Below are 13,277 nucleotides of genomic sequence, written 5' to 3'. Positions count from 1 at the left end.
TAATAATAATAATAATAATAATAATAATAAGAAACGGAGCAGATACAATAGGGCCTTCGCACTCTCGGTGCTCGGGCCCTAATAATAATAATAATAATAAACAGAGCAATTACAATAGGGCCTTCGCACTATCAGTGCTCGGGCCCTAATAATAATAATAATAAACAGAGCAATTACAATAGGGCCTTCGCACTGTCAGTGCTCGGGCCCTAATTAAAGCTGCAAGCAGCGTTATGAGGGCCCTCGCACCCCCGGCGCGTCGAGCCACGCCCAACACCTAAAACCAGCACCTCCGATCTGATGTCACATTGATGGAATTCATGCATTTAACCACCAGCTAACATTTCATCTCATTCAATCATGATTATAGTCGTCCCACTAGGTGGCGCTCTAACCATTATGTACAAATGGCATAACAAACATTTCCGAGCTCGAGTCTCATCACGCCTGCGACCTTTGGGAGAGATTGGACATTTTGATTTTGAGTGACAGCAGATTACTGCTTTTTGGCGAGTGATTGAAACTCCACGTGCCGCCATGACCACCCCATTTCCCTGAATGTAAAAAGCTTCGCAATTTAACATCACAAAGGTCTTTAGATTCCACACACTGGAGATTGGTTCAATATGATGAAATCCCTTGGAGGAGTACGTCAAAGCACGGTGCCTGAAAAGAGGGGAAAATGTTGCCAAAATTGCACATTAATTTTAAAATGGCTGACTTCCTGTTGGATTTGGGATATTGCTCCAAGAGACTTTTTTGTACATCTTGATATCTCCTATAAGCCTACCAGGTTTCAGACTCATACATAAAACACAGAGCTGGGGCTGTGGTTTTGAAATTTTGTAGGGGGCGCTGTGGAGCCATTTTGGGATATTCAATGAAAATGATCACATGACAACAAAGCCTTCGTCACATTGGAGGTGTGTGCCAAATTTCAAGCCTCTATAAACTTTCCAAGCCCCTCAAAAGCCACTTCATCTTTCATGGTGGACCGCGTTGCCACCAGGGTGCGCCGTTCAGTTTAAAGTCACAATTTTTGCACTGAAGCATCACGAGGGACTGATGGTGATATTCACCGCTTTTGAGGTGGCCACGATGAACCTGTGAAAATCAGTACAACAAAATTAAAGCCATGACATTTCCTGTTGCCACTAGGTGGCGCTGTCCGTATTTCCGACAATGGGCACATCAATCTGTTCAGGGCGGGTCTGACATCATGCCTGTAAAGTCTGGTACTGATCAGACTGGATTTCATTGAGTTATACTAATTTGTTTCTTCATGGCGTGACATCAAAGTTCGCCATGCTGCTGGGGTCACACCCTTTCGCGAAAACTCACAGTTTTCACTGTAACCCAAGACCAACTCCTTAAGGCTTTCCTGGAGAAATTTGAGGCTGCAGATGTCACCCATCACTATACTGTACCCCAAAGTGTAAAACATGACATTTCCTGTTCCCACTAGGTGGCGCTGTCCTTGATGTCAAATATGGCAGTTGAAATATGTTCAGGGGTGGAGCCTTATCATATGTGTTCACTTTGGTCAAGGTCAGAAAATGTATGACAAAATGAGAGGCAATAAGATTTTCATGGCGAGTCATCGAAATTCGCCATGGCGCCACGGCCTCATAGTATTGTGAAAACTCAAAAGCTCCGCAATTTAACATGGCACAAGGGTGTAGTTGACACTGTCCAAATTTGAAGTTTATATGACCAAATCCCAAGGAGGAGTTCGTTAAAGTACAAGGCATGGAAACGGTAAAATCAGAGCCAAAATGTCACCTTCAATCCAAATGGCGGACTTCCTGTTGGGTTTAGGACATTGCCATAATAGACTTTTTTGTTCGACTCTGAACGTTATATAGGTGTACCGACTTTCAAACTTGTAGGCCATACCCATACCGGGGGCTCGCGTTTTCATTTTTCTAGGTGGCGCTACTGAGCTAATTTTCCCTGGCCATGTCTGAGAACATTAAAATACGTAAATTTTCACCAGACCTGACGCGTGTGCAAAATTTCATGAGTTTTCGAGCATGTTTAGGCCCTCAAAAGGCCGATTCATTTGCCGAAATAATAATAATAATAATAATAATAATAATAATAATAATAATAATAAACAGAGCAATTACAATAGGGCCTTCGCACTGTCAGTGCTCGGGCCCTAATTAAAGCTGCAAGCAGCGTTATGAGGGCCCTCGCACCCCCGGCGCGTCGAGCCACGCCCAACACCTAAAACCAGCACCTCCGATCTGATGTCACATTGATGGAATTCATGCATTTAACCACCAGCTAACATTTCAACTCATTCATTCATGATTAGTTAGTCGTTCCACTAGGTGGCGCTCTAACCATTATGTACAAATGGCATAACAAACATTTCCGAGCTCGAGTCTCATCACGCCTATGAGCTTTGGGAGAGATTGGACATTTTGTTTTTGAGTGACAGCAGATTACTGCTTTTTGGCGAGTGATTGAAACTCCACGTGCCGCCATGACCACCCCGTTTCCCTGAACGTAAAAAGCTTCGCAATTTAACATCACAAAGGTCTTTAGATTCCACACACAGGAGATCGCATCAATCTGATGAAATCCCTTGGAGGAGTTCGTCAAAGAACGGTGCCTGAAAAGAGGGGAAAATGTTGCCAAAATTGCACATTAATTTTAAAATGGCTGACTTCCTGTTGGATTTGGGATATTGCTCCAAGAGACTTTTTTGTACATCTTGATATCTCCTATAAGCTTACCAGGTTTCAGATTCATACATAAAACACAGAGCTGGGGCTGTGGTTTTGAAATTTTGTAGGGGGCGCTGTGGAGCCATTTTGGGATATTCAATGAAAATGATCACATGACAACAAAGCCTTCATCACATTGGAGGTGTGTGCCAAATTTCAAGCCTCTATAAACTTGCCAAGACCCTCAAAAGCCACTTCATCTTTCATGGTGAACAGCGTTGCCACCAGGGTGCGCCGTTCAGTTTAAAGTCACAATTTTTGCACTGAAGCATCACGAGGGACTGATGGTGATATTCACCGCTTTTGAGGTGGCCACGATGAACCTGTGAAAATCAGTACAACAAAATTAAAGCCATGACATTTCCTGTTGCCACTAGGTGGCGCTGTCCGTATTTCCGACAATGGGCACATCAATCTGTTCAGGGCGGGTCTGACATCATGCCTGTAAAGTCTGGTACTGATCAGACTGGATTTCATTGAGTTATACTAATTTGTTTCTTCATGGCGTGACATCAAAGTTCGCCATGCTGCTGGTGTCACACCCTTTTGCGAAAAGTCACAGTTTTCACTGTAACCCAAGACCAACTCCTTAAGGCTTTCCTGGAGAAATTTGAGGCTGCAGATGTCACCCATCACTATACTGTACCCCAAAGTGTAAAACATGACATTTCCTGTTCCCACTAGGTGGCGCTGTCCTTGATGTCAAATATGGCAGTTGAAATATGTTCAGGGGTGGAGCCTTATCATATGTGTTCACTTTGGTCAAGGTCAGAAAATGTATGACAAAATGAGAGGCAATAAGATTTTCATGGCGAGTCATCGAAATTCGCCATGGCGCCACGGCCTCATAGTATTGTGAAAACTCAAAAGCTCCGCAATTTAACATGGCACAAGGGTGTAGTTGACACTGTCCAAATTTGAAGTTTATAGGACCAAATCCCAAGGAGGAGTTCGTTAAAGTACAAGGCATGGAAACGGTAAAATCAGAGCCAAAATGTCACCTTCAATCCAAAATGGCGGACTTCCTGTTGGGTTTAGGACATTGCCATAATAGACTTTTTTGTTCGACTCTGAACGTTATATAGGTGTACCGACTTTCAAACATGTAGGCCATACCCATACCGGGGGCTCGCGTTTTTCATTTTTCTAGGTGGCGCTACTGAGCTAATTTTCCCTGGCCATGTCTGAGAACATTAAAATACGTAAATTTTCACCAGACCTGACGCGTGTGCAAAATTTCATGAGTTTTCGAGCATGTTTAGGCCCTCAAAAGGCCGATTCATTTGCCGAATAATAATAATAATAATAATAATAATAATAATAAACAGAGCAATTACAATAGGGCCTTCGCACTATCAGTGCTCGGGCCCTAATTAAAGCTGCAAGCAGCGTTATGAGGGCCCTCGCACCCCCGGCGCGTCGAGCCACGCCCAACACCTAAAACCAGCACGTCCGATCTGATGTCACATTGATGGAATTCATGCATTTAACCACCAGCTAACATTTCAACTCATTCATTCATGATTAGTTAGTCGTTCCACTAGGTGGCGCTCTAACCATTATGTACAAATGGCATAACAAACATTTCCGAGCTCGAGTCTCATCACGCCTATGAGCTTTGGGAGAGATTGGACATTGTGTCTTTGAGTGACAGCAGATTACTGCTTTTTGGCGAGTGATTGAAACTCTACGTGCCGCCATGACCACCCCGTTTCCCTGAATGTAAAAAGCTTCGCAATTTAACATCACAAAGGTCTTTAGATTCCACACACAGGAGATCGCATCAATCTGATGAAATCCCTTGGAGGAGTTCGTCAAAGAACGGTGCCTGAAAAGAGGGGAAAATGTTGCCAAAATTGCACATTAATTTTAAAATGGCTGACTTCCTGTTGGATTTGGGATATTGCTCCAAGAGACTTTTTTGTACATCTTGATATCTCCTATAAGCTTACCAGGTTTCAGACTCATACATAAAACACAGAGCTGGGGCTGATGTTTTGAAATTTTGTAGGGGGCGCTGTGGAGCCATTTCGCGCTATTCAATGAAAATGATCACATGACAACAAAGCCTTCATCCATTGGAGGTGTGTGCCAAATTTCAAGCCTCTATAAACTTTCCAAGCCCCTCAAAAGCCACTTCATCTTTCATGGTGGACCGCGTTGCCACCAGGGTGCGCCGTTCAGTTTAAAGTCACAATTTTTGCACTGAAGCATCACGAGGGACTGATGGTGATATTCACCGCTTTTGAGGTGGCCACGATGAACCTGTGAAAATCAGTACAACAAAATTAAAGCCATGACATTTCCTGTTGCCACTAGGTGGCGCTGTCCGTATTTCCGACAATGGGCACATCAATCTGTTCAGGGCGGGTCTGACATCATGCCTGTAAAGTCTGGTACTGATCAGACTGGATTTCATTGAGTTATACTAATTTGTTTCTTCATGGCGTGACATCAAAGTTCGCCATGCTGCTGGGGTCACACCCTTTTGCGAAAAGTCACAGTTTTCACTGTAACCCAAGACCAACTCCTTAAGGCTTTCCTGGAGAAATTTGAGGCTGCAGATGTCACCCATCACTATACTGTACCCCAAAGTGTAAAACATGACATTTCCTGTTCCCACTAGGTGGCGCTGTCCTTGATGTCAAATATGGCAGTTGAAATATGTTCAGGGGTGGAGCCTTATCATATGTGTTCACTTTGGTCAAGGTCAGAAAATGTATGACAAAATGAGAGGCAATAAGATTTTCATGGCGAGTCATCGAAATTCGCCATGGCGCCACGGCCTCATAGTATTGTGAAAACTCAAAAGCTCCGCAATTTAACATGGCACAAGGGTGTAGTTGACACTGTCCAAATTTGAAGTTTATAGGACCAAATCCCAAGGAGGAGTTCGTTAAAGTACAAGGCATGGAAACGGTAAAATCAGAGCCAAAATGTCACCTTCAATCCAAAATGGCGGACTTCCTGTTGGGTTTAGGACATTGCCATAATAGACTTTTTTGTTCGACTCTGAACGTTATATAGGTGTACCGACTTTCAAACTTGTAGGCCATACCCATACCGGGGGCTCGCGTTTTTCATTTTTCTAGGTGGCGCTACTGAGCTAATTTTCCCTGGCCATGTCTGAGAACATTAAAATACGTAAATTTTCACCAGACCTGACGCGTGTGCAAAATTTCATGAGTTTTCGAGCATGTTTAGGCCCTCAAAACGGCCAATTCATTTGCCGAAATAATAATAATAATAATAATTAAAGCTGCAAGCAGCGTTATGAGGGCCCTCGCACCCCCGGCGCGTCGAGCCACGCCCAACACCTAAAACCAGCACCTCCGATCTGATGTCACATTGGTGGAAATCATGCATTTAACCACCAGCTAACAATTCGTCTCATTCAATCATGATAATAGTCATTCCACTAGGTGGCGCTCTAACCATTACTGACAAATGGCATAACAAACATTTCCGAGCTCGAGTCTCATCACACCTGCGACGTTTGGGAGAGATTGGACATTGTGTTTTTGAGTGACAGCAGATTACTGCTTTTTGGCGAGTGATTCAAACTCTACGTGCCGTCATGACCACCCCGTTTCCCTGAATGTAAAAAGCTTCGCAATTTAACATCACAAAGGTCTTTAGATTCCACACACTGAGATTGCATCAATCTGATGAAATCCCTTGGAGGAGTTCGTCAAAGTACGGTGCCTGAAAAGACGGGAAAATGTCGCCAAAATTGCACATTAATTTTAAAATGGCTGACCTCCTGTTGGATTTGGGATATTGCTCCAAGAGACTTTTTTGTACATCTTGATATCTCCTATAAGCTTACCAGGTTTCAGACTCATACATAGAACACAGAGCATGGGGCTGTGGTTTGAAATTTTGTAGGGGGCGCTGTGGAGCCATTTTGCGCTATTCAATGAAAATGATCACATGACAACAAAGCCTTCATCACATTGGAGGTGTGTGCCAAATTTCAAGCCTCTATAAACTTTCCAAGCCCCTCAAAAGCCACTTCATCTTTCATGGTGGACCGCGTTGCCACCAGGGTGCGCCGTTCAGTTTAAAGTCACAATTTTTGCACTGAAGCATCACGAGGGACTGATGGTGATATTCACCGCTTTTGAGGTGGCCACGATGAACCTGTGAAAATCAGTACAACAAAATTAAAGCCATGACATTTCCTGTTGCCACTAGGTGGCGCTGTCCGTATTTCCGACAATGGGCACATCAATCTGTTCAGGGCGGGTCTGACATCATGCCTGTAAAGTCTGGTACTGATCAGACTGGATTTCATTGAGTTATACTAATTTGTTTCTTCATGGCGTGACATCAAAGTTCGCCATGCTGCTGGGGTCACACCCTTTCGCGAAAAGTCACAGTTTTCACTGTAACCCAAGACCAACTCCTTAAGGCTTTCCTGGAGAAATTTGAGGCTGCAGATGTCACCCATCACTATACTGTACCCCAAAGTGTAAAACATGACATTTCCTGTTCCCACTAGGTGGCGCTGTCCTTGATGTCAAATATGGCAGTTGAAATATGTTCAGGGGTGGAGCCTTATCATATGTGTTCACTTTGGTCAAGGTCAGAAAATGTATGACAAAATGAGAGGCAATAAGATTTTCATGGCGAGTCATCGAAATTCGCCATGGCGCCACGGCCTCATAGTATTGTGAAAACTCAAAAGCTCCGCAATTTAACATGGCACAAGGGTGTAGTTGACACTGTCCAAATTTGAAGTTTATAGGACCAAATCCCAAGGAGGAGTTCGTTAAAGTACAAGGCATGGAAACGGTAAAATCAGAGCCAAAATGTCACCTTCAATCCAAAATGGCGGACTTCCTGTTGGGTTTAGGACATTGCCATAATAGACTTTTTTGTTCGACTCTGAACGTTATACATAGGTGTACCGACTTTCAAACATGTAGGCCATACCCATACCGGGGGCTCGCGTTTTTCATTTTTCTAGGTGGCGCTACTGAGCTAATTTTCCCAGGCCATGTCTGAGAACATTAAAATACGTAAATTTTCACCAGACCTGACGCGTGTGCAAAATTTCATGAGTTTTCGAGCATGTTTAGGCCCTCAAACGGCCAATTCATTTGCCGGAATAATAATAATAATAATAATTAAAGCTGCAAGCAGCGTTATGAGGGCCCTCGCACCCCCGGCGCGTCGAGCCACGCCCAACACCTAAAACCAGCACCTCCGATCTGATGTCACATTGATGGAATTCATGCATTTAACCACCAGCTAACATTTCATCTCATTCATTCATGATTAGTTAGTCATTCCACTAGGTGGCACTCTAACCATTACTGACAAATGGCATAACAAACATGTTCCGAGCTCGAGTCTCATCACGCCTGCGACCTTTGGGAGAGATTGGAATTTTTGATTTGAGTGACAGCAGATTACTGCTTCTTTGTTATATTTATTAGCCCACGTGCTTGCTGTTCTGTGGATCATGACTTTAGACTTAAAGTTGCTAAGTGTGAAACATATGACACTATCCAGTTAATCCCTCCCATGTTCTATTTCTAACCTCTTTTACTTGACCTTGACGATCACGTCAATGAGGTCATAAATAACTTATAAATTCAAATTTTATTTGTTCCATACACAGTACAACATGTAGTGAAATACTTGTGTTTGAGCTGCGGACAGGCTGCAGACGTAGCCGCTCCATCCCCGGGCTTTGTTTTAACATGGGGGTCTAGCCAGGACCCTTACTGGATACCGGATACTGGAGTCTATTTTCAGGAGGGAAGATGTTATCAGAACTAGTGTGTAATCGGGACTTTGCATAGATGCTTAAAGCTCTTATTGCAGTGCCAAAACTTTGTCTCTGTCCTAAAACTCCTCCCTCTGTCCTCATGCTGACTGTTTAGAGGTGAACCCCACTTATTGTTCCACTTATTGCTGTGCCATTAGCAAATGTTGGTGCGCAGCTGTGTTTATTATGTTTATTTTCATGAATGGTGGGATGGTCCTCACAGTGAATTATGGGAGAGCATTTTCTCCTCCCTTTCTGTAAAGGATGGTCCAGTGTATCCTCTGCTCAAGGAAGCAATAAAAGAAGCATTGAAGCGCCATTCCTTAGTACTTACAGAATTGAGCAGCTCTTATTATGGTCGCTTTGCCGATATTTCAGTCATGTCTCTCAGTTAAGAACCCTCCAAAGCAAAATTAACTTTTGGAACGTATCTATTGCCTCAGTCTGTTTTTGTCCTTTGTCAGAACATCAGCTCACTTTCCCTTCCTGTCTCTTAGCTCCAGTGCTTCTTACTGTAAGTATTAGTTCCCAGTTTAGGTTTCGGTAGTTTATAGCTTTCCGTTTCCTTTTGAACTTTATGTTCCACATTTCATCAGTTTCACCTTCAGTTTAATAAAAGGCTCGCATGTTGAATTTAGGTCCTAATAGAGGCCTCCTGTCCATATACTGCACAGTGCAACTAGTGGAAAATAATTATATCGTTTTATCTGTTTTCACTTGAAATGCCACCATGAGCTTCTGTTCTGTGGACTGAGATTTCCACTAGGAGATTTTCTCTTGGTGTGAGCATTTGTCACCATTCATGTTATCACTGTGATTCTTATATAAAGCAGTGGGTTTATCTCCATCTATGTTTGACCTTAGAAAGCATACAATATAATAAAAACAGAGAAGTCACTGGTAAACAGCTGTAGTAAAAATATGTCCGTACTTCTTTACAGATTAACAGTCCACAAGTTGGGTGCTCGGACTCTGATTCGTTCCCTGGAGGAGGGAGAACACAGAGGATGGCAAGACACAAAAGTGAAGGAGAAGGTGGTGCAGCTCAGTGTCCAATCGGGAATAAGTAGTTCACTGACTGCCTTCATTGCTGTCTTCAATAACAATGGCGAGGCGATTCAAGGACCTCTTCTGCACAAAAATATTTTAAAACACGGTGAGTTTTTAAAAGCAAGAACTAAAACTTTCACCCACAACTCTGAAGATCATAATTACGGTGCATGAATAAAGGGAGTGCAGTGATTAAAAATAGTTTTATAAGATGACTTGAAAACAAGCTCATTAAACTAAAAACCAAAATATTAAGGGGGGAAAAAACCCATTGGTCAACACTGACAGTGTACCAAATAAAGGATGGCCAGCTAGAGGTCTATATACTGTGGGGCCCATTCAGGAGGCAGCTGAATGGGTTTGCAGAGAGGGCAGACTGAACAAGGGACTAAATAGATGAATGAAAAACATATAAAACAGCAATGACATCCAAATGTCACTCCGACTGGTGACGTGTAGTCGGATGGTAACAAAGACAGAGAGGGTAGTCAGAACGGACACGATTGGACTGCCAGAAACTACTTTGGAATCTCACAGGCAAATGGGAACCATCAAGAGGCCTCTAGAAGAGACCGAGGGTAAGGCAAGTCCTGAGGAGTATGCTAAATGAGAAGAACAAGATCTGTGAATCAACACCTGCAAGAAAGCTCCTTATCATGCATGGGGTTTCAGCCCAAGTCCAGCATCCTGAAACTTTTCGCTAAGCGAAAGGAAGCAGGCCAAGGACTGGTGAGCGTCAGAACCACTATCCAGGATGAAAAAAAAAAAAAAGAGCCATGAGTATATCAGGAAGATGACCACAACTGATCACGTACATAGGGAATACTCCAGGCAGCAGAAACCTGAGAAAGAAAAGGAGGAAAAAGAGGAACCATCATGGAAGTATAGGTCCATGCAGGGCAAGTAGCACTGACAGATAGAAGAAGTGACTGATATCGAGAAATCCGAACAGTGGCTGGACAAAACTGAACTGAAAGACTAATCATGGCAACACAAGATCCATAATGGCTGGAGTCTACCACACCAGGCAAGACCCCAGGTGTAGGTTATGCAAAGTTTTCCCTGAGACCTTCCAGCACGTAATTGCAGGGTTTAAGATGCTAGCAGGCGGGGCTTACAAGGAAGACCATAACCAAGTTGCCGGCATAGTATAGAGGAATATCTGCGCCGAGTATGGCCTGGAAGTTGAGTTCAAAATGGGTGGTTGAGAGAGACCAGACTAAGATCCTGTGGGACCAGATACAGATGGACAAACTCACTTGGTGATGGCTAACCAATCAGACCTAGAAGTGCTAGAAAACAAGAGGAAAACCAGCCATAGTGATAGATGTAGCTATACCAATCAATAGCAAAATCAGGCAGAAGGAAGCTCAAGAAAGTCGAGAAATACAAATGGCTGAGAGAGGAGCTTTAGAAGATTTGGAGGTTGAAGACAACAGTGGTCCCAGTGGTAACTGGAGCATTTGGAAGTGACTTCCAAACTGGGTGCCTTGCTCCAGGAGATCCCAGGATTGACATCTGAGCTCTTAACAGATATCTACTCACACATTTTTTGGGGGGTCAGAAATATAAATTAACACAATACTGTCCATGCTATGGAAAAAGAATTTGTCACAATATAAACAGGCAATAGAGCAACAATCCTCACAATCTCTGTGATCCAGGACCTTCTAATTACTCAAATTATAAAATGTTGAAAAACATCAGTTGTTTGATGCTAAATGTTTTACTGCCATAATTTTAGTTAATGTATTTTATTTTGCATTACGCATATTTTATGTCAATAGGACATTTATTTTAGAAATTCTCATGTAGGATCTATGAGATGCACGCCCATTTTGAAGCATGAGCATGGCAAGTTGAAGCCGGGAATGTTAAAGGTTTCTTAAAAGTATCTGTACAGTGCTCATTTCAGCCTCTAAACATGGGTCAGCCCGCGAGGTATGTTTTATGTCATATAGATCATTTTATGTCTCTATTGTACCTGTTATACTATCTCATTGAATATTATGGTTTTTTTTTAGTTTGATGGTAGCGTAGTTTGTGATCAAGGTGATGTTGTAACAATATCAACCCAAGATTGTACAACTCGCATAAAAGTCAACTTCATGCCATCAGTAAAAAGAACTCTTTACTGACTTTAAGAAGAGGTGGAAGTCATGATATCCAAACATCCATCTAACCATTAAAAAAGATTCAATGGACCTGATCTATGAAAACATTAACCATTAACTAGCCTGTAAACACAGAATAAACCAATAATTCTGTTGCAAAGTTAACATGATTGGAACTGAAATATGAAACATGTTTTTATACACTGTTTCTATAACTTTTTGTGATATTTTAAATATTGTTAAATGGCACTTATTAAATCACAGTTTGCAAAAAGCCCCACTTTGTTGACATTTTAATCAGCTTCATTTTATTCGTACATTTTACAACCGACTGTTATGATTGATGGTATGATGTTTAACTTAATGTGTTTACCGTCCATCTTTAGGATCTAAAAATGCCTTCTTTTCTTGCTACAGATTACGTTGATTGCACTCTGAGTCCTTACCAGGATTATGAAGGTAAGCAAGTAGCTAAATACAACAGATATTGTTTCTCTAAACTTTTGATATTTTAAATATTACTGAAAAACTTGTACCTTTGGTTATGAATCATTGTGCATAAAAAAACAGTGATTTATAACACTTTGAACATTTTTATGAATACATTTTAAACTGTTGTCATGATTTTAGTTTTAGATTTCTTTATAATTTCTTTACCTCCCCTCTCTTTTAGATCTCCAAGAGCCTTCCCTTCTTACCATGGGTTACATGTATGCTGATCAGGAATCTTATGGCAAGCTAAGTTTTGTTTGTTTTTTATTTCTCTAAATGCTGGTAAACACTGAACAAACCAACATTTCTGTGGCACAGTTACTGCTGAACCCATTTGCAACATTAATGAAAAGAATTGTTACTATACATTTTTGTGATACTTTAAATCTTACTGAAAGTTGCACTGTTGTAATGAGTTATAAATCACAGTGTGTGAAAAGAAAAACATTTTTGACATTTTGAACATTTTAACAAGCTTATTATTGTAAATACATTTTAAACTGATTGCTGTGATTCATAGTATGAGGCTTAGCGTAATGTCTTTAACTTCTCGCTTTTGGATCTGAAAATGCCTTTCTTAATTGCAACAGATTACGTTGGTTGCACCCTGAATCCTTATCAGAATTGTGAAGGTAAGTAAATGGCTAATTATAGCACAACATTCATAAATAGATTTCTATAAATGGAATAACTGCCTGTAAACACTGACCGAACCAATATTCCTGTGGGACAGTCGGTATTTAACTTGTTTGCAGCTTTATTGTGAAAAGCTGTTCCTCTAAATTACAGTAATATTACTGAAGAACCTGCAGCCTTGTAATGGCATATGAATCACTGTATAAAATAAATAAATAAATAATCACACTATTTTGATATTTTAATAACCTTTTTATTATAAGAACATGCTAAACTGATCATTGCCATTGGTGGTACAAAATTTAGTTGTAATGTCGTCACTTCTCCCTTCGTTTTGTGCCTGGAAAAACCTTCTTTAGTTACTGCAGATTACAGTCGTTTCATGCTAAAGTGTTCTTGGACTACTTCTACAAGGGAGTCATAGATAGATTGATAGATAACTCATAACATTATTACTCCCTGCCTAATATT

At 41.6% G+C, this 13,277-nt stretch overlaps 1 protein-coding gene across 1 annotated transcript in view; it reads left to right on the top strand.

Moving 5' to 3' along the window:
* The window catches only part of LOC120719888 (von Willebrand factor A domain-containing protein 5A-like), a 48,851-nt gene that overhangs the window by 17,912 nt on the left and 17,662 nt on the right, over positions 1-13,277 (top strand). Inside the window, exons 14-17 of the mRNA XM_040009452.1 lie at positions 9,456-9,670; positions 12,096-12,137; positions 12,352-12,411; positions 12,761-12,802. Of these exons, the coding sequence (XP_039865386.1) occupies positions 9,456-9,670; positions 12,096-12,137; positions 12,352-12,411; positions 12,761-12,802 (359 nt within the window). The remainder of the gene's footprint in view (positions 1-9,455; positions 9,671-12,095; positions 12,138-12,351; positions 12,412-12,760; positions 12,803-13,277) is intronic.

Source organism: Simochromis diagramma, unplaced genomic scaffold (assembly GCF_900408965.1).
Source record: "Simochromis diagramma unplaced genomic scaffold, fSimDia1.1 OVJJ01000344.1, whole genome shotgun sequence".
NCBI lineage: Eukaryota > Metazoa > Chordata > Actinopteri > Cichliformes > Cichlidae > Simochromis > Simochromis diagramma.
The sequence above is the reverse complement of the archived record's forward strand: the minus strand, read 5'-3'. Positions and strand labels throughout refer to the sequence as shown.